Raw genomic sequence first — 21,744 nt, 5'->3', positions numbered from 1 at the left:
TAACTAAATTAGATACACTTGAGTATGACACTTTTGGCAGTTGCTTTTCTCTTGTTATGGTAGGCCGCAGTCTGCTTGCACATAGATTCTACATATATGATGGTTTTCACTACTTGTATCATATCATCTAACAAATAGTTAGTGTGTCAACGAGCTCAATATGATTTTGAGCCAGTCTGGGTGGATTCTCTCCAGATTTTACTTTATATAAATACATACATTTTTACCACTATATATATTTGTACAACTACAATGCTTATTCAGCACTTGCACACAATCTCAAGCCTATTCCCATTTCGACACAGCCACAGCTACTAGTTAATATCACCTTTCTCTGAAGTTGCGAATGGCAGGGAACAATAGAAATGACAGGGTTCTAATAGGAAGACGAGTTAAGGAAAAAGTAAATGGTTTTTTGAGATGATTTTGACGGATCAATGATTTACCAAAGCAGGTATTTTCTCTTTTCCTTCATCCATCTTTTTTCTCCTTAATTAATTAGTGTTTAATCTTGAATCTTTGAATTTTTTTTTTCCCCCTCAACAGTGCAAGAACTGACAATGAAATAAAGAACATTTTTTTGTTCTCTAACAATATGTCAGTTACCAAATTGGGGCACTGCAACAAATTCTCCAAGGGGATCGACGGAGATGGAGTGATTGGAAGATCAACACCAACTCAATACCAAATTCCATCAACCTGGAGCCTAGAGGAGGATAACATTTTTATATATTTCAGCTTTTAATATTTCAACATGCATGTATTTTTCATTTTCACACACAGAAATGAGTTTCAAACGTCTATAATAGTATCTAAAAATTCTACTCTTCCTTTCATCATTGTTTATTTTTTCCATCAATCTAGTGAAAAGTAACTAAAAACGATGCAATGAGTTTGATCTTGATTTGAACTTCCAACAGAAAGTCTAGATTCAGCTTCTGGCTCCCGTTTAAAATATGAAATGGTGACAAAAACACTACATTTGTCACCATACATAACCATTTCAATGGCAAAAAATTCAAACTTTTTACTGACACGGCTAACAAACTCACCACCAGTGACAAATTAGTGTTGCAGCTAAATTTCAAATTTGTTGTTGTGGTGTTGCTGGTTTTTTTTTATCACAAACTACAGTAGACTAATAATTTGCAAAAGTTGTAAAAGAATATATGAAGAATCAAAACGCAGTAGTATGCCACACATATATTTAAAAGAATAATACAAGTATATAGCTCAACATGCATACAGAGAGACGTACCAAAAAAAAAGTTGAATGCGGTAAACAGTACTCTTAAAAACATGCTAAATTTATTGTAATAAAAAAAAGTCAGAGTAACAGAAAGGAAAGCAAGAGGAGTTGAATTGTTGCAGCTCCCAATAATAAGAGTAGTAGGTCGGAATATTGCTTGTTGCTGGCACTGAAAGAGGGTGTTTGAAATACATCCCCATAAGCATGAGGATCTGAGGGATAGAGTGGGGATGGTGGGTAGTTCTTATCGTCTGGTTTTGAGTGAGAAGAGGATGTTAATGGAGTTGGTGGCGTTAGGTTTTCCTCAGGTGGAGGCGGCGGACAAGTCATTCCAGATAGACAATTGTCATTTACCCTGATATAATTTGTTGTTTTGATCAGCAATTATCATAAATATAGCTAGGTATCAATCATATATAATATATATAAATTAGAAATGAACCTAAGTAATTGACAAATTCATTTACAGTGCAGAAAATTGTTATATAGTATCTGGTTTGTGTGGGTGTGCTAGAGATTAATTATAAATTGTCGTTCAACTTACACAAATTTCAAGTTCTTCTTTGTGATGAGGGAGGTTGGTATGGTCCCATTGAATCTATTGTCAGACAAATCCCTGGCCATTTAGTTAAAAAGGAACAAATATTAATGCTCACTTGTTTTCACAACCGTTTATCAATGTTTAGAAGACCTAGATTATATATACATTAATAGGAAAACTCACAGCAGTCTAAGCTTTGGAAATAAACCAAGAAATTCTGGAATAGGACCATTCAAGCTATTGTTGTGCAGATCACTGAGGAACAGGACAAAAAATGACGGATCAATTAATGCATATCATACCTTGATATTATTCAATTATATTTTTAACATTTAATCATGTGACTCACATGGTAACAAGCGCATCCATGGAACCAAAATCTGGGAGTGAACCGAAAAGGCCAAAGCTACTGAGATTCCTGATGATATAACATTCATACATTCATTTTGATTATACCAACATTATGAGTAACCCATACACAACATACATATTTCATATGGAATTAATCTTAATATACATATGTGTATATATATTTATAGGGCAATTCTATGATCAGGGCCGTTCGGATAGAATTGCGTGCGGACTAGGAGCAAAGCCGATGCAAAATTAATGTTTTTTAGAAAAGCTGACTTCTTTTGTTTTTTTGGTAGTGTTTGTTTTTATTCTAAGAAAAAAGTATAACATCTATTTTTCACGAATCCGTTTACAATTCTATCCGGACGGTCCTAACTATAAAAGGACTATATATATATATATATATATATGGAAATTCCTTATCTATCAGTATGATAAAATAAGAATAATTAATATAACTTACAGTGCAACAACACGAGGAATGGGGTCTTTGCTACATACAACCCATTCCCAGGAATAGGGTGATGGAAGACAGGGATCACCAGTCCATGTCAGCAACACTTTGAATTCCATTTGCAGTGCCGATAACCCTTGCACTAGCGTATTTATTTATTTTATTATTAGTATTACTTACCAAATATATGAATGAATGAGTGAATGAATTATACTAAATTAAATAAATAATAATAATAATAATAAAGGCAAAATTAATTAAGCAAAACATGGAATTATATATTAAAATTACGTAAGCACGTACCATCTTTGAAATGGGTGCCGGGTGTCAAAGGGTCACTGACACTGTAAACCTCAAAGGCGTTGATGAGAGGAGGGAGTGTGGAGTCGGAGGTAGCAACGACAGTGAAGGAAGTGTTATAAGAAGCTGTGACGTTGTAGATTGAAACCTGGGCTACGCTCCCAAACGGAGGGATTATGGGTTTTGAATAAGGCTGGTCATCTATGCAAATCTGAAACGATCTCTTGTCTGTTGGCCTCATTGAGTCAATCACTTCCGAGAAGTAGGCGGTTATGTACACCGGCACTTCGAAATCTTCAGGCAAATTGGTGACCAATCTTATGTACTCCATTGTGTTATTGGCAGTGGTTGCGTTTCTCAATGCGGCTACTGGAGGACTATCTGGTGCCGGACTCACATCGATGGACAAGGCTTCATTCCTCACCTCCTCCGATCCTAAACCATATCCAGGAAACCATTCCCTGTCATAACCATCTTCTGGGTACTTGATAATTTGATATGCTCCAAGCGCCGTCCTTTTGTGCGTGAACAGAGCATAATCCGGACCCACAAGGCCGTACATTTTGGGAGCTAGGCTTCGCAGTTCAAGCGTAGATATAAAAGGAATATGGCCTGGAAGCGTTTGGGTCAGACAGATGCTGGTGGCATTGTTCCTTACCGTGTATATCACCTCGAAATCCACAATTTTGAGGCTCAAGTATTTGGTCAAGTTGACCTTGGTCCAGTAGTTGCCGTCCAAATCCAATTCGAAGGTCGGGGGAGAGTCTTTGCGGTCGTAGTTTCCGTAGTAAAAGCTTGCCCGCACCAGGATCCGTTCCCCTGTATCCACTCGGACCCTGTAGCAGTTTCTCCTGAGGGTTGGGAATGCTCGTACTGTACCGAACACATTGGGAACCGAGCTGCTGAACTGCACCTGTCGGGACTCACCGTTCCTAACGTAATCATCGTCTCCCACCCATTTGATCGAGTATTTGTCTGTGTAGGACTCTGAAGCTCCACAGTCGATGCTCTGAAACACTGCAAAACAGGGCTTTGAGGCCCATAATGCTACCACACTAATTATTACGACAAGTAACGATCTACAACGGAAACTACTCATTTTTTGTTTGTTTGTTAGTTAGGGTCTTAATTGTTTTCCCTATCATATGCACAAAAAGCTAGCTAGGGAATGACATATTTATAGACATATTGAGACTCTTTTATGTAAACTACAAATTGAGGCTTTCTTGTTTTTACTATTCTCATTGATAACAATAATATTAGTTAGTGATCATAGTGGGATGGCATTTCTTTAACAACGATTGAGCTGTCAAACATAATTAAATGACACGAATACATAAATGAGAATTCCACTTGTTACTAGAGGATTGGTCTTTGATTTCAATTAGAGTATTATATAATTAAATAAATTTCGAAAAATAAAATAAAACACTAAAACATTGACAATTGAACAGAGCATACATGTAGGCATGTTTTGTATATGTGGTTGGTCCAAGGGAAGAGCAGACTTTCAGTGTTTTAATTAGTCTACGGGACCATTAATTAGTCTATAATTTTAATTATAATGAATAGGCGGTGATTGAATGGTTGACATTTCGTTTTAGAATTAATAGCGGGAATTGCTCCCGAAATTAAAGAGGAAAAATATTAGTGTTCAAAGTTGAAAAGTACTTGTGTCTAATGAATTTCGATCGTATAAATATAACCAGGTACATATATGTTCCTAGGTTACCATTGACTTTCCTTTTTCAAATAGTTGTTACAAAACATATCGCGGAGGAGGTCCCTTAATTTATTAGCAATCAGCTAATCTCCTCTGAACATGTTATTCATTACCCATTAGAATTCATTTTCGGGAATGTGGCCTTTGAATATGGAGGATTGATGAAGGTTATAGACTAATGAATTTAGCCTAGCCTACGATATATAATATTCATGTTGTTCTTAATTAAACTTGAAATCATGGATAGATCGTGAGCCCAATCGTCGAAAGTTGAAACCTATGAACTCCGGAATTATTAGTTATTATTTGCATATATGCAATCAAGCTCATACAATATCAAATTTTGATTTATTAGCCTTTAGATTATAAATTAGGATTTAAAATTAAAAATAATAAACTATAAATTTAATAATGTATTAAAACTCTATTAAAGAAATAAATATTATTGAAATTTATAATTTATAAATATAATTTTAAATTTCAATTCTTAATACGATTTGAGAATTAAAAAAGAAAATCTAAATATTATTTTTGATATTAAAGATTTGATTTGAACATAATTATATATATATATATATATATACAATAAAGCCTTTTTATAATAAAATCCTATAATAGAATAACTTCCATATAATTATAAATTTTTTTGCCCAATTTAAAATAGTTAAGTTATAAGTTTTTAACGTTTTTTTTCTTAGAAAGCTTTGCTTCCACATAATAATAATAATTATTATTATTATTAATAATAAAAATTATGATTATTATTATTATTATTATAGGGCTAAAAATCTTGGTACATCACATTAAAGATTTAATATTTAAAATTGTTTGAGACAATAATTTATTTTTTAGAGTTGTTGCAATATCTATGAGTTTGCAAATATGTAATAACTTACTGGTATTGATATTTTTTTGTTGAAGCCAAAATATTTTTAACTTTCTAAGCATGTTAGAGCTTCTTGGCATGAAACATTTTTGTATTTTTATACTACCATCCTTCAAATTATATTTAAATACCAAACTAAATTGTTTGCGAATTCTTTCCTAATGAGGAAATGTACATGCTTGAGATGTATTAGCCAACTGCATATCGCTTATATTGTAAGCTCTTTATAGTTAGATAATTAGTTTGGTCCCAATAATATGCCTATAAAGATGTTTTAATGTAGTCGTAAACCTTATATTGTATTGTATTAGTGATAAAAAGTGCAATTATTAGTTGAATAATTAACACTATATTTGAATTGAAAGGAGGAAAATAAAAGAGAGGATAAGTTTGGTGAAAAAAAAAAAAAAGGGAAGTAAAGGATTTATTGATAATTTTTATTTTGAAGATTAGTAAATGAAAAAGAAAGGAAAGGAAAAAAAAAAAAAGTAATTATAATAATGATTGTTTAATGAAAATAAAAGGGAAAAAAAATTAATTAATGTAATTTATTTAAAAAAAAATCCAATATACAAAATATTTTGAATATTCGAAAATTTCATTAAACTTCTTTCATTTCCCTTCAAATTTGATTAGAAAGTTAGACTTATTAAAATAAACATGATTTAATTAGATTTATTAAAATAAACATGATGTAATCCTTCCATATTTTTCCCTTTTCTTCCTTATAATTTCTTTTTCACTGATTTTAATCATCTAAACAAAAAAATTGAATCCTTTGTTTTTTTTTTTCCTTTTATTCCATCAATCCAAATATGTAGTGTAAAAGAAGCTAAGTAAACTAGTTGAAGGAAGTTATATATCTAAGTGGTGAACAACCCTAAACAAAGTGGAAAGTAAATGAAAATGTAAAAATTAACAAACTGCAGAGTTGGGACAATATACATACATGTAATGCAAAATTAATTTAATGAAGCAGGAAATCAAGAGGTGTCTCGGGGGAAATAATTATATAACTTGTAGAAGAAAATTATATAATATTATATATGGAAATGTTTAAAGATTAGAACACACAGGAGCTATATATATATATATATATATATATAAGCAACGTATATATATATAAACAACGTTGCTGTGTAATACAGCTGGTATAATGATATTACAAAATTAATGATCCATGGATGGAGCACTTGTGAAAATTGAATGAGGTAGGGTAGGTTTTAGGTTTTCAGTTTCAACCCCAAGAATTATGGAAAGCGGCGGAGGTGATGGCCCTTGTAAACTCGTGGAAATCGATACGGCCATCGCCGTCGAGGTCGGCCTCCTGCATCATCCCAGTGAGCTCGTCTGGGGTGAGGGCGTGGCCCAGCTTGGCCATGGAGTGAGCCAGCTCGGCCGCCGTGATGAAGCCGTTGCCGTCCCTGTCGAACATCCGGAACATCTTCCGCAGCTGCTCATCCGTGTAAGGACACCGCGATTCAAGCAGCTCCGGCTCCACCAGCGCCACAAACTCCGAGAACTCCACTAGTCCGTTGTGGTTGGTATCGGCCTTGTGGATCAGAGCCTCAAGCTGTTCTGTGCTGGGCTTCAGTCCCAGCGATCGCAGAAGACAGCCCAGCTCCAGCTGCGTCAAGCTGCCGTCCTTGTTGCAGTCGAACGATAGGAATATCTCCCGCAGCTCCGCAATCTGGTCGTCGTCCAGCGACTGTTTCGCGCTATTTCCTGCACTACCTGTCGTAGTCATTATTATTATTTTTTGCAATTGATTCCCGGAAGATTCTTCCTCTGTGTCTCTATGATCACTAGCTGCTTTTCTCTTGTTGTTTGACTTTTTTCATCTTCATCTACTCCACCGAAGCGATTCTGATAAAAATAAATAAATAAATAAAAACAATCTATATATAAATCGGTCTAAATTAATCATGGAGAAGGTATTATTACATAGCATTTATCGTTTGAATTTATAATAGATTTATTAAGTGATATATATATATATATATATATATGTGCCGAAAATTAATTAATTGGTTTTGGTTAATTTGGTGGGTGGGGATGTGAAAGGGAATTAAGATGGGAAGAGAAATGGTCAAATATCAGCATTTTTCCATTCCATGGTGCCGGGCAACCACCGCCAACGCCATGCGTCTTTGTTGACTCTGTAGAGTCTTTGAAACCAATTAAACGGTGGCCACTGGGTGGGAGTTGGACCCACTCCTTCGTTAACCTATACTATACTAACTATTTATAATTTAATTCATTTGGAAAAATTTTATGTCAACATTAATTTTTATCCCTATATAATATATATGTAGGACCAACATTATTATAATTTATTTTTTTATTATAAGTGGATTAGGAATTTGTTATTTTTAAATTGTGTTACTTTATGATTAAAAATAAAAATTGGCCTTCTTTAATCATAAATTATTCCATCAAAACAAAAAATTATGAATTATTAGAACTTTTATGTTGGGCCCACAGTTTAAGTCTCGAAGAAATCGGGACGAATATGGCGGGTTGGTTGATGATTGTTTTGTATTATATATATATATATATATATATATGGACGTACTTGGAGATCACTATTTCGACACGTACATGTAAGGATGTAAAAAAGGAATCAAATGTACATATACATATATATATATATATATATACATATTTATGATTGGAACTCAGATGCTGCATCGTTTACTTATTCAAAAAAAAAAAAAAAAAAAGGAGATTAATCTATTACATTGCATCAAGATTTTTCACAGTTACCGACACTGCTAATTAACTCCTAATATATATATAGTTTACTAAGTTAATGTATATATATATATATATATTTATATTTGCTCTTTCTTAATTATATCTGAAGATTATCCATTAATTTCATGAATTTGCAAGATCATTTCTTCTACAGTTGCTTCTGTTCCAGCGAGTGTGGTACTAATGGAAGAGATGCCAGACTTCAAGTTTCAAACTTATATCCAACCTCTTCGCTTTGGTGCTTGGGATGTCAGTGACAAGCTCACCTTCTTCAGGAGAGGAAGGTGAAATCTAACAAACAACCTACTATTACATGTTATTTCAATTAAACTGTTTCCTATTATCTCTGTTTTTCCTTCTTTTCAGTAAAAATACATACCGTGACCTTGAGAGCATGGCAAACAAGATGTTTTCACATAGATCTCAAACTTCTGGATATCCAACTACTTCATCATGCTGTGAGAAAGTATTCCGGCGTGAAATGGCCTATGGAGGGAAAAAAAAAAAGAGTAGATTATGGCGAGAATGTGGAAGGCAGTGCCTTTTCAAGTGATCCTAATGATAGGCCTGTAAAAAGCAAGTGCATGGACCTTATTTTCCATCTTTACTAATTTGGGTTTTTGTTGCCTTTGTGGTTCTGCCTCTTACCATTGTCTCTTTAATTACATAATGTCTCTCGGCTACCCAAGTCCCCATTGTGTTTACTTGACACAGTTATTCCGGTCTAGTCACATTGACAGTCCCTGACTCAGATCAAATCCCATGCTTTAAATTGTCTCTTTTGCTCTTATTTTGGATTTGTCCTTGAACTACTTTTTTACTAAACCATATTCAGGATATAACAGATCCTATGCTTTATATCTGCATGCTATTCAGTATGTTTGCATGGCATGTGGAAGATCACTACATGTACAGCATTAGTTATCATCACTCTCGGGAACCAAATACGTAGTACGGAGTTCCTGGTAGTTGCGCTATTCAATTCGAAAAGGTAGTTCTCAATAATGTGTACAACCACCATGTCTTATCATATGGTGGAGAGGACGGGGCATATAAACTTCTTGCAGAGAAAACAGCCATGACTCTTCCAAATATCTTGCTGCACCATAATGTACCTGTTTACAAGGCCTTACAGATTCCAGGGGAGTTTGTGGCAACCTTTCCAAGAGCATATCATTCAGCATTTGGCCATGGTAACATCTATGGCTCTCTCTTCTTCTCTCTTGCAATAACCAATGCCTTCGCTATTCCCTTGGTGCAATTTTAGGCTTTTAACTGTGGTAAGGCTGTGAATTTTGCAATTGATGATTGGTTCCCATTTGGGGCTTTGGCTAGGCAGCGTTACTCACTACTAGGAATGCTCCCTACTATTCCCTATGAAGAACTTCTTTGTAAAGAAGCAATGCAAAGGTGCAGAGTATCTATATGCAGATTTGGTCTCCTACTGCCCTGTTTAGCTTTTTTTTATAAGTCTTGTTAGATTCTTTAAGCAAGCCGTTCAGCACTTAAAAAGTTGTACACATTTTCTGAGTGTTTCCACAAACTCTCAAGACACTCTAACATGCAGCCCCTGTAAATAGGACTGCGATCTACCATACATCATGTGCAACTGCTGTTATTATAATACCATCTGCCTTGGCCATGACATGGAAATATACTGATATAAAACCTTTCAATCCGGTTACTAAATGATTTTAAGCTCGTAACCTGTTTCATCGATGCAGTATCATTTTTCGTACTTATCATAATTTTGGATTACGGAGATTAAGTCGCTTGATGGTTCAGTGGAGGCAAAATGTACTCTTTTCTTGAGAGATGACATGGCAAAAATTGACGAAGCAGCACAAAAGTTTGAGAAAGAGGAAGAAATATTGATGAAGATTCAACGAGAAAGACAATGCATCGATAACATTTGGCTGCAGCCTTTAAGACCCTTTTCAATGAAAGATGATGGGAAAGGAACAAGTGGAGGTACTGCTATACCTGTTGAGGAGGCAGCATTGATGAAATTGGAATGAAAATCTGGTATAGAGTTTGATGTGGTAAACAACAGAAAGAGAGTAGAAAAATTATATAGAACCAGGCTGTTGTCCAAAGGAGGAAAGAGGGTAAAAATAAGTAGTAAGCTACGAGAAAACAAACTGTAATTCATTGGTTCCAGCTTTTAAGTAGCCTCATTTACTTCTACTAAACCCTAGTCAAGGAATACAAGTTATATTTTCGGGCTGGCTCCTCTGCATTTCTTTAAATTTCTTCTTTGTTTTGAACTGCTTTTTTTTTTTTTTTTTTTTTTTTGGTTTCAAATCAGCACAGCATACATAGTATTTTATGGGCGTAGAATGATCTTTACAGATTTTTGTACTACAAGTTATTCAGATCGATTTCGTCGAGAATTTTATTATTAGTTAGTTTTGAAGTGAAGTATTTTGTAGAGAGGATAGAAAAAAGAAGGGCAAAAAAAAAAAAAAAAAAACAAACAAACAAACAAACAATTGACGATGAACCATTTTGTAGCAACTGAAGCACAATATCATACATTCATGCCCAAAAAGTAGGAAAACATGTGGTCTCACCCGAACTATGTATGGACTGAAAGAAATAGGAAAATCCTAAAATTCCAACAATGTGAGGCAGATGCTAGATTATAGATGAAAGACCATAAACCTTATTTGAATATTGTGCACGACAATGGGATTTTGTCCCTGCTTCTTCTCAGCTTAATTTAGAATCGACGTGTTAATTAAGTTTTGTTTTAGCGGTCTTTGTATAAAGCAGTTTGGTTATTCAACAAGGCAATGAACTCAACTGCAACACTAAGCGCATTCATAGAAGCCAAGGATCTTAAGAGTTGTTGATGATGGCTTTCCCCCTCCGCCAGCCAAATCCGAGATCCCACGAAACACAATGGAAGGCACCCCATTTGACAGACATGTCTGCAGGCACATCCCAGCATGACAGCACAGCCAAAATCAACATTTCAAATGAAAGACAAAATCTTAATGAAACATATTGAAGAAATAAAATGTTTGTGTTTATGTGCTACTAACCATCACAACAGCTGCACTCTCTTCATCAACAGTTGAAACTTTGAATACTTTGAAAAGAAATTCTCGATATGCTGCATTGTCAAGATATATATCTGCGGTGGAAACTCTCAACCCAAAAATAACTTGTGGTGTTTCAGGGAGGCAATCTGTCTCGTTTACATATTGTTGCAACTTTAAAAATCTTGTTAACCAATATAAAACTTAAGTTTAGCAAGCTTATATTGATTGACTGCATGGGGATAAATCAATCAACTTAACAGGACTAATTGAGACAAACCTGAATCTGGGAAGCAATACTCAACCATTTTGGTTCTATCGGAAGCCAACAGACCTCTTGCATTGGTTTCCCACTGGAATATAATTCCTCTGGCGTAAACTCTATCTTACCCAACAAATTATCTCCCTTTGTAGGGAAATTAAAATCTCCTAACTTCAATTCCGGATATTTCCCTTTTCTTGACTTGAATTCCTATGCAATATTTCAAATAAGAGTAGAGAAGATGAAACCAACAAAACGCTTTGTTATCCTTTGGGACAAGTAGAAAAGGCTTATTACCTTCCATTTCCAAGAACTTGTGAAGGCAACATAGTTTGGCACACTGACATCACCAAGAGATAAGGAATCGTTACTACTTTTAGCAATCCCATAATGGACAATTCCTTTAACATCAAACACATCAACAAGGATTTGCACAGTCATTCCTGCATTTATGTTAATCAAACACCACAAAAACAGTTAACCCTTTACAGAGTTGGATGATGATCATATACAATTACTCTGCCCGTACCCAATGGCCAATCCAAAGATAGAAATAGAACGAAACATAGAACTTACATCGATCATGGGAAACCATTAATACTCAAACTTTGAAAGTTGAGATATTAAAATATTGATGCAGAAGGAAAAGTACCAGCCAAGTCAACCCAGGGGATTTGGGAGCTGGGAACAAAGTAACCAGAGTTTTGAAGTGCGAGTTCCTCAGTAAAGGAAGCCATGACAAGGCCAATGTAAGAAGAAGCTGAGTTCTCATTGATCCTGTCCATTAAATGGCGCAGCGGATGACTCAGTCTCAGCTGCATAGACTGTTGGACTTGGACCATCAACAACTACAACCAGAACCACACCCCAACTCCGATGAACCATCTCGACCACGTCCTGCTCATATCATGGACTAGATGGTGTGGATCTTACGACCTGGAAAATGGGAGAGAGCCTGCCGCGGCTTAGCCTACAACAACGAGCTTTCTACATGTTTGTATTGTCGGTACGTTGAATTTCGAAAGGAAGATGCGAAAAAACACGTGAAGTGGCTACTTTGATATGTAAAAAATCTGTATCTTCTCATTGGGACTTCGTTGTCCTTGTCTCTGGTAGTAAGTGGATCACTCCACGTGGGGCACACATTCTAATAATGGTTCGTACTTTCCTCGATTATGCAACTTCTTAGTTTTCCATTCTAATAAATGGAATTTTTTTTTTTTGGTAAATCCATTCTAATAAATGGATTGCTTCATAACGAGGTTTCGTAGGAATATATTCGTAGTAAAGTTTTAATTTTGTCATTTATTAATTTTGAGACCATCATTATTGAGGATACAAAGAACACACAATTTACCCAATCACAAAAAATATACTAAGCGCACACAATTCAATGATGTTGTAAGAAGTCCATGCTCTCTTTTAATGAGAATGTTTTATATTATATGATATACAAAAATTATTCTTGCCTTATCCTCTAGCACTATTACTGTCATCGAAATTTGACAGTTTAATAATTGGCAACTAACATAAATTATTATTTGTTCCCAGTGACCACATGAAACTCAATTCCATTTATGATACTAGCAACATGCTGCACAAAAGTTAGAAAAAACTCAAAACGATCCATAGATGACTAGGGAAAATGTCTGATCTTGAGCCAAAAAGAGCCTGATCCTATAAAAACATGAGCAAGAGTTGATTATTTGTCACAGGTTCCAAAGCAAATGTTTATGGAATCACTTGTAATACAATTTTTTATTATTATTTTTTTTTGGGTGAGAGACTTGTATACAATTTGGATAGCCATGAAGGATGGGCATCTCATTCTCAGCCAATTTCGTCCGTCATAGAGAGATGATTATGATAGCTCGGGTGAGGCTTGATACCCTGGTATATAAATTCAAACTTGGAACAACATTCCTTCTGAGATGCTTGATTCCACGGCCATAGCAAATGGCAACGGCACCATGACTTCTGTATTGTATTTGTCCTCCTCCAAAACTTTTCAGTCGAACCATTACCAAACCACTTGATTGAATGAACGAAACTATAAAAGTTTTAGTCCGCCTGTTACATCATCAACCATGTCAACAGGTCCTGCACACCATGTGGATGTTCGGGTAAGAATAGAAGTTCTTTCTTGTTATTTTTAAACTTGTTGGCGAAGAACAGGAAGACTCAGGAAACTAATAGGCAGACCATAATTGATAGAAACCAACAAAAGAAACTAATCTTACCAAGAATGGCCATCACTGTCCTTGAATCTGGAAGAACATGAAGAAAGATGAGTAATCATCACTAGGTGATTTATATTAAGATGGTAAAGAATAAAGCATCTCTATTGGTGGCCCAAACGTGAAAAAGAGAACACTTCTACAACCAATTAAGCTATTCTGATTATAATTCACAAAATTAAAAATAAGAACCAACATCGAGAAGGAAAAAAATGGCCGAATAAACGTTTGAGAAGGCTTTACTAATCTCCAAAGCATGCTCTCACTAAAAAGTGTTGAAAAAGGGGTACATACTTGGGAATGTCCACATGCTTCCCCAGCTTTCAAGCAAGCATGCTAATAAAGTGTTTTCAAGTTTTATCACTTTTTGAAACTGCTGACCACTTTCCAAAGGCAGCATTGACAAACATTTAAAACTAACACTTCCAGTACATTTATTTTACTACACTTATAAAGGAACCAGCATTATAGCCTTGAGTTCATTATAACATTATAGGGATGAAAAGCACTGTCTAGAATGAACTTGCAATGAACCAGTGATTGCATTCAGTACCATTGTTACTCAAACATGTAGAATTTCAGAAAGCAACTTATTATATCATAATTTGTCTATAAACAGCAATGATTCCTGAAATACAATTTGGTTTGTAGCTCCAGGTAAGTTCTAGTTCTGCATTTATTTTAAGGCTGTGATTATTCTCACATACTAATAGAACTTAAAGTACAGCGTAAGAAGAGAAGAGAAGAACGAAAAATTGTCGAACCACCAAAAAAATGATCAGCCTGAAATATGGAAGGCATAGCAACTCACTTGGTGCAATCTGAGTTCTCCCAGCATCAATTGTGATATGTGTTGGTAACTTCAGTGATTTTGCTCTCCCCTGTCAAAATCAGTACGGATCTTACCATAAATTAACAAAACCTGAGAGATAAGGACCTAGAAATAGGGTGAAGTAGAAATATCAATTTTACTTTTCTTTTCCTTTCTTTCTCCAGGGGTAGGGGTCCAGAGAAGAGAAGGAGAAACAAGTTAGAGGAAGGGTAGGAGACTAAAGGCATATGTACATAAAATTAATAACTATATCAATGAACAAGGAAAAAGCCTAGAAGTTTGAATTTTCTTCTGGAAACTTGCAGCACTGTAATTTTAATTCTCTAACTAAGTTTTTATTCTCTAATTTACTAAATTATAAGTGGTTATAACACTTATAATAATTCCATCATTCGAATGTCCAGTAGGTAGAATGAGCATCACACCATCATAAAAGAGCAGTAAGAATAGCATCCATTATTAAAACAAACGAAAGGTGGCATATTTGCAACTAAAAGTCGAGTAGCTAAGATTATAAATTTCAAAAGACAGCATGCAAACCCACCCACCCACACATTATAGATATACATGCTATTGCTTATGTGACAGAATAATTTGTGAAAACAATACTGACCTGTAAAACAAGCATGTCTTCCTCACTTTCAATTTTCACAACCACTTTAGGCTGAGCGCACATCTCCCACCTGCAAATGCATATTTGACATACATACAATGGTCAAACAAACAGGGAGCGTAAAAAATATGTAAATACTGCAGAGTTCACTAAACACAGACTACAGACTGGTGAATGTTGGTACCTGTTCAAGGCCTTTGGCGCCCGATGGAGGAGCTTTTTATAGAGACCCAAAGTTGCATGACTAACCAATTAAGGGCAAGAGTAGCACCATAAATCAGAATAAAATGCAATTCAACAACAAAAAGAACATAGAAATTGTTTACAGAACCAGATTATCGATCATTATTTACAATGAGAGAAAGATCGTAACGTCCGATCAGATAATTAATCACTATCAACGTAGCACCTAATAATCAATCGCTGACTTGGATATTTAGTGCTTATGTAAAACCAAATGTCTAAAAGAAAAAACAAGGAAGGAATGGTAAAAGGACAAAATTTTGGTCTGCCATACAGATGTAAAACGATTACCTGCATTGGGCGGCAATTTTTCCTTTACCCATTTTCAGATCATTTCTCACAACCAGAACCTGAAAGAAAAAAAGGAGAAGAAAAAGTGAAAAAGGAGGCATCTTTTTTGTTTTTGTTGTTAAAAAAACAGAAAGGGTGAAGAGAAAAGAGAAATTTTTAAGACCATTTTGAAATCATCAAAAAGGTCGGCGAGCTTTTCAATCTCGAGGGGGTCTTTGGGCCTATCCTTGTTGTTCCTATTCCCACTACTACTATCACTAACAAGTGCATTTCCTTTAGCTAAGCTGGCCGATATGAAAATCGGAGCAGGAAAGCGAGCCCCAATGCAGTATCCCAGAGCAAGACAACCAGCCCCAACCAAAATGGCGCTCAACCAGCTCAAATCCATTCTACCAAGCGATCAACCAAATAACATCAAGCATACCCAAATTGGATCACCAAACACTCCAAAACCCACATCAAAACATCATCTACAAGCTACAACTGAGCATAATCATATGCTTTCAACCAAAGCTACAGTTTTTTTAGACTTCCTAATAGGCTGGTGGCAAATGCCATTTCCCAACGGAAACATACCCTAGATCGGACGGCTGTCAGAGCTTACGCTGCCATCAGAGTAATTGAATATGCTGTATGCCTCCTTCTTCTTTTTTTTTTTTTTTTTTTTTATCCCTTTTTCTCTTTTTTGGCCGCCGCGTAGCGTGTGGAAGGCTAAAGAAAGGAAATTTTTTTTTTTTTGGGGGTCAGCAAGAGGAACAAAATATGAATTTTTTTTTTAAAAAAAATTTTGGACCATTATTAAAGTCGCACTAAAACAAAAATAAATTGCAATTATTAAAAAAAAAAAAACTAAAACTTGCTTAATCATTTAATACCTTCAAAATAAAAAGAATCATTTACTACCAAAATTTGTTTTTTTAATCGATTATGGAAACACAAATGCAGTACACATTTGCTTCATACAATAATATTTTATCTTATTTATAATTTGCATAGCATGAGGGTGTGACAAATGTCACTCATCTAACGGTGAAGGAGTGAACGACAATCACAGATGCCCTCACTCAACCACTCTTGACTTTGACATTTACATATTACATATTTCTCATTCTTCTCATATTCCAAGTCCATTCCATTGACTTACAAATAAAGTTTACAATATTATTTTGAATATTTTGTTCAAAAGCAAAAATAAGCTCCACAAAACATAAGAAGGAAAAAAAAAATGAGACAAAAAATATTGGTCACATTATTCTTTGTAATTGCAAAATTGAATGTAATGACCGTTTTGATGTGGTTAAAGGACGTGTGCTATGTTGCGGCTTAATTATACTTTTGCTTAAAAAAAAAAAAAAAAAACTATGCATATATTAATAATATCAAACAAAGACCCATTTTAATAAATATTTTTGGTAAAAAGCCCATTTTAATAAGTTACATATAAAAATTGATAATATTATTTATTTTGAATTTCATTCGAGTTTAATATGCCGTGTATATCTATTCAGAATTTAATTTTCAAAAAAGATATATTTTGCAAAAAATATTCAAAAAAAAATCTAAAAGGGAATTTTTGAAATACATTAATCAGTATTAATATTGGAGCAAAACTATAAGAAAGAGAAAGAGAGAGAGAGAGAGAGTGACTGAAACTCCAAGAAACATCAAAAACTTTACCTAGTCTTTGCGCGTTATCGTCTCAACCCACCACCGGAAAACCTATTCTATTCTCAGAGGTATGGCTTTCTATCAGTCGCAAGTTCCCATTTTTTTTATTCTTGCTGTTCGTTATTTTCAATTTTTTCACTTAGAATTAAAAACAAGCCCGGCTATTTGGGTTTATTTGATGAAGTAATTTTGGGTCTTATAGATTTAGTATCTATTTGTTTGATGGGGAAGAAAAAGAATTTGAAGATTTATGAAATTTTTTTTATTTGTATCTGAACTTGGACTCTGTTTTTGATGCGGCCTTTTTGTCTCAGCAAACAATCCAGGTCAATTGTGTTTCACCTCCTCGTTTCTCTAGGGTTTTTGAAGCTTATGGGAATTTTAAATTTTGGGGTTATTAAGGGCTTCAAGGTTTTTTCTTTTAAAAATAAATTTAGGGATGGAAAATAATAATAATAATAATAATAATAATAATAATAAGATACGATTTAGATTTTGTTTTCTTCGCTACTTTGTTGGCTAAGATGAAAGATGAGATTTTTCCTTCAATTAAAACAAAGATAAATTTTGAATTTGATGGTCAATTTCTCGTTTCTTTTGAGAATTCAGAAAGACTCTTATCCAAAGTTGTTGTATTTACCCATCTTTTCTTAACAGCCAACTTATTTTAGAATACCATTATGCTAATTATAGGTTTTTGACTTTTCAGAAAACTTTTAAATATTGTATTTCATAAGGAGCTGCAAAGATGAGTGACAATTTGATGGATAAGGTGAATGCACTCGGTGAACGCCTCAAGATTGGAGGTGCAGAGGTGGGCCGTAAGATGAGTGCAGGCATGAGCTCAATGAGCTTCAAGATGAAGGAGCTCTTCCAGGGTCCTAACCAGGCAGATAAGGTGGTCGAGGATGCCACATCAGAGGCCCTAGAGGAGCCTGACTGGGCTTTGAATCTTGATATTTGCGACATGATCAACACTGAAAAGATCAATAGTGTTGATCTAATCCGCGGAATAAAAAGGCGGATTATGTTGAAGAATCCTAGGATTCAGTATTTGTCCTTAGTGCTGCTTGAAACCATTGTTAAGAACTGTGAGAAGGCTTTCTCAGAGGTGGCAGCTGAAAGAGTCCTCGATGAGATGGTGAAGCTGATCGATGATCCTCAGACTGTTGTTAACAACCGCAACAAGGCATTGGTGCTGATTGAAGCATGGGGGGAGTCAACCAGCGAGCTTCGCTATTTGCCTGTATATGAAGAAACTTACAAGGTATCTGTGTACTTTAGTGTCCTCAAATATTATTAAGTTCTTGGTTGCAGAATTGCCCTTGGAGTGATATTGTGGTATCAACTGACTTGGGATAAAAACACTGATATCATGGTTGATGTAGGGAAATGTACTGAACATATTGCTGTAAAATTAGTTTGTTTAGTGGCACCAAGTGGAATCGGGAAAGAAGATTAAAATTTGTTGGCTGTTACTATTGAGAAAAATTAAAAAGGGTTATCTATCATAAATACAATCCTCAAAACCTCATAAAATTCTATGCATAAATGCATTGGCCACAAGCATTTCCAGTGTCTTTTGTCCTCCTTTTCCCTTAGCTATTTGTGGTCTCTATCACATTTTTAGTGATTATTGGTTTTATATTTTCAATGTTATAAGTTGTAATCTCATGTCTTCTTACGGTGTGTCTTTTTCATGTCAGAGTTTAAGATCAAGGGGTATTCGGTTCCCTGGTCGTGACGACGAGAGCTTGGCACCTATTTTTACTCCTCCTCGTTCAGCTTCAGCTCCAGAACTTGATGCTAGTCTTCCGCAGCAGGTTCAGCATGATATCCCTGTGCATAGCTATACAGCTGAACAAACGAAGGAGGCTTTTGATGTTGCAAGAAACAGCATTGAGCTTCTTTCAACGGTTTTGTCTTCTTCACCCCAGCAAGATGCTTTGGAGGTATGCTTATCTTGCTTTGATGTTGCATTGTTGTCAATGTCCTGATTTTATTTTGATGTGATAAATGGTAGTCTGGAAGCCTGAAGTATGTGTGGAAATACAGATATATTTTAGTCGTCCTTGAAATATATTGATTTCTTGTTTTCTAATTTCAACCAAAAAATAAATAAATAATAATAATAATGATATCTTTGAATATTTTTAAATGCTGCATACCTCCTTCAAGGTAGTATACCACCACTTATATCACATCTTTCCTTGATCTTCTTATCCTTCTATACATTTTGCTGCCTTATAATATTGAAAATGAATCAAACTCATACATTTGCATATTTGGCAGGATGACTTATCCACCACACTTGTACAGCAGTGCCGCCAGTCTCAATATACCGTGCAGAGAATTATTGAAACAGCTGGAGATAATGAGGCCCTGCTATTTGAAGCCTTGAATGTGAATGATGAGATCCAGAAGGTGCTGTCCAAGTATGAAGAACTGAAGAAGCCTTCAGTGGCTGCAGCAGAGCCAGAGCCTGCAATGATACCAGTGGCGGTGGAGCCAGATGAGTCGCCCCGGCATGCAAAGGAAGATGCACTGGTTAGAAAACCTGCTGGTTCTCGGGGCGGGGCACAGGGAGGGATCAATGATGATATGATGGATGATCTTGATGAAATGATATTTGGCAAGAAAGGTGGTAGTGGAGGTTCGTCTGAAGCAGCAGGCCAACAACCTAAGAAGCAGCAATCGTCGAAGGATGATCTCATCTCTTTCTAGTGCTGCTTTGCTCTCCACATTCATAATTCCCATATATATTTGGATGAATCAGTTAGCAGACTGTTTAGGTGTTACTGTTACAGACAATTGGAGAGGTTGATGTTTTCAAAATCTTTAACCTTCATAAACAGCATTGCCTTTGTTTTTTTACTTATTTCTTTTTCTTTCTCTCTCTCTCTTTTTTTTTTTTTTTTTTTTTTCTTTGGGGTACATTTTACCATTGTTGCTGCACGTGTTGTGTAAGTGATTCATGTGGAAGTTAGCTACATAGCTAGCTCATGAGGTATATATAGAAAGATTTGACGTTTGGTTTTATTCAATTGTTGTTTTGTATCATTGTTCTGTTGATTAATATCCATTGATCAGTCTATTCTGGATTAATCAATCGGAAGTCAAAAAGTGTAATGTTCTTCGTTTCCAAAGCCAATGTTTTTACAGAAAAAGGGGTTGGTACTTTGTGAACAAATCGTGATTGTAGCAATTTTTCTGTTTTTAATTTTTTGAATTGCATATATTTAACAGTTAGTTTTGTATATTTTATATTTTTTTGGAACAATTACAATACTGTAGCATTACATATAGGGGTGGGTATGGATTGGGTTGGTTCGATTTTGAACTGAAATACAATCCAATTCATATATATCGGTTTTTTTAATTTACAATCCAAACCAAACCATTAAAGCATTAATTTCAAACCAAACCAAACAATTTATGATCGGTTTGGTTTGGATTGGTTGATCGATTTAAAACTTACTAATTTATAAATATATAATACAAACAAAAAATTTTTCAAATTTAAAATATAAATAATAAATTATAATTATCCAAACATAAAATACAATTAGAATAATACAACATAGTCTACAATGGAAAATAAAGAAGAAAATATAGCAAATGGTACACATCATGCACTTTTTAAATAACAAACATTAATGTCATCATCTCACTCCTATAAAATCAAATTAAAATTGTTAGAATAAATAATGTAAAATAATACATTCGTCAAAATTCATTCACTCAAGAATCAATGCATAATTCCTTTTTTTTTAACAACCTTAAAATTTTGATAAATCATAAGTCAATCAAAGTTGACAGATTCACTAATTTTAGTTGATTCTGTAAGCTCTACAAAGATCAAAACAATAAAATTAGAAATAAATTATATTTAAACATATATATATATATATATATAAGTAACAATTGGATACAATATATGTAGATATATATATATGATGAGAATGTAAAAAAATATATATATATATATATTATGGTGATAGTGATGGACTAGTGGCAGGCGGTAACAAAGGTAAATGTTTAGTTTATGATTATAATTTACAATTTGATTTGGGATTTGAGATATGGGAATGTAAAAGAAAAAAAAAAATATATATATATATATATATTAAAAATCAATATATAAAAATGGAAAAAAATTTAAAAATTAATATATAAAAATAAAAAAATACTAAAATTAATATATAAAAATGAAAAAAATAAAAAATATATAAATTTTTAATTATATAATATATTATTTGGATTGGATTGGATTAGATTGGATTGGATTTT

General features: G+C 34.4%; 5 protein-coding genes and 1 pseudogene across 6 annotated transcripts; 2 read left to right on the top strand and 4 right to left on the bottom strand.

The window, feature by feature from the left end:
• Positions 1 to 1,211: 1,211 nt before the first annotated feature.
• On the bottom strand, positions 1,212 to 4,096 carry LOC107414805 (uncharacterized protein At1g24485). Its single transcript, XM_025071444.3, has 6 exons — positions 2,902 to 4,096; positions 2,608 to 2,740; positions 2,140 to 2,208; positions 1,974 to 2,045; positions 1,794 to 1,865; positions 1,212 to 1,604 (listed from the first exon to the last, which is right to left on the bottom strand). The coding sequence occupies exons 1-6, from the start codon at positions 3,995 to 3,997 to the stop codon at positions 1,328 to 1,330; spliced, it is 1,719 nt and encodes a 572-aa protein (XP_024927212.3). The 5' UTR covers positions 3,998 to 4,096; the 3' UTR covers positions 1,212 to 1,327.
• A 2,419-nt stretch (positions 4,097 to 6,515) lies between these two features.
• On the bottom strand, positions 6,516 to 7,466 carry LOC107414852 (probable calcium-binding protein CML18). Its single transcript, XM_016023056.4, has one exon. It carries the CDS (start codon positions 7,252 to 7,254, stop codon positions 6,745 to 6,747), a length of 510 nt encoding a protein of 169 aa, XP_015878542.3. The 5' UTR covers positions 7,255 to 7,466; the 3' UTR covers positions 6,516 to 6,744.
• Positions 7,467 to 8,396: 930 nt separating this feature from the next.
• Positions 8,397 to 10,282, top strand: LOC112491041 (lysine-specific demethylase JMJ13-like; annotated as a pseudogene).
• Positions 10,283 to 10,733: 451 nt separating this feature from the next.
• LOC107414806 (bark storage protein A-like) lies at positions 10,734 to 13,028 on the bottom strand. Of its 2 annotated transcripts, none has more exons than XM_060819493.1 (5): positions 12,223 to 13,028; positions 11,868 to 12,013; positions 11,589 to 11,780; positions 11,312 to 11,492; positions 10,734 to 11,197 (listed from the first exon to the last, which is right to left on the bottom strand). In XM_060819493.1, the coding sequence occupies exons 1-4, from the start codon at positions 12,410 to 12,412 to the stop codon at positions 11,445 to 11,447; spliced, it is 576 nt and encodes a 191-aa protein (XP_060675476.1). In that variant the 5' UTR covers positions 12,413 to 13,028; the 3' UTR covers positions 10,734 to 11,197; positions 11,312 to 11,444. The 2 variants fall into 2 exon arrangements, with proteins under 2 accessions (XP_060675476.1, XP_060675477.1); XM_060819494.1 differs by having other exon boundaries at positions 11,312 to 11,457.
• A 147-nt stretch (positions 13,029 to 13,175) lies between these two features.
• LOC107414835 (uncharacterized) lies at positions 13,176 to 16,535 on the bottom strand. Its single transcript, XM_016023031.4, has 7 exons — positions 15,950 to 16,535; positions 15,787 to 15,845; positions 15,437 to 15,496; positions 15,253 to 15,322; positions 14,619 to 14,688; positions 13,811 to 13,837; positions 13,176 to 13,670 (listed from the first exon to the last, which is right to left on the bottom strand). The coding sequence occupies exons 1-7, from the start codon at positions 16,172 to 16,174 to the stop codon at positions 13,621 to 13,623; spliced, it is 561 nt and encodes a 186-aa protein (XP_015878517.3). The 5' UTR covers positions 16,175 to 16,535; the 3' UTR covers positions 13,176 to 13,620.
• An 829-nt stretch (positions 16,536 to 17,364) lies between these two features.
• On the top strand, positions 17,365 to 20,493 carry LOC107414831 (TOM1-like protein 1). Its single transcript, XM_016023026.4, has 4 exons — positions 17,365 to 17,522; positions 18,164 to 18,721; positions 19,161 to 19,406; positions 19,747 to 20,493. Exons 2-4 carry the CDS (start codon positions 18,203 to 18,205, stop codon positions 20,176 to 20,178), a joined length of 1,197 nt encoding a protein of 398 aa, XP_015878512.1. The 5' UTR covers positions 17,365 to 17,522; positions 18,164 to 18,202; the 3' UTR covers positions 20,179 to 20,493.
• The last annotated feature ends 1,251 nt before the right edge of the window (positions 20,494 to 21,744 follow it).

The sequence above is a fragment of the Ziziphus jujuba genome, chromosome 8 (genome assembly GCF_031755915.1).
Source record: "Ziziphus jujuba cultivar Dongzao chromosome 8, ASM3175591v1".
NCBI classification, from domain to species: domain Eukaryota; kingdom Viridiplantae; phylum Streptophyta; class Magnoliopsida; order Rosales; family Rhamnaceae; genus Ziziphus; species Ziziphus jujuba.
The sequence above is the reverse complement of the archived record's forward strand: the minus strand, read 5'-3'. Positions and strand labels throughout refer to the sequence as shown.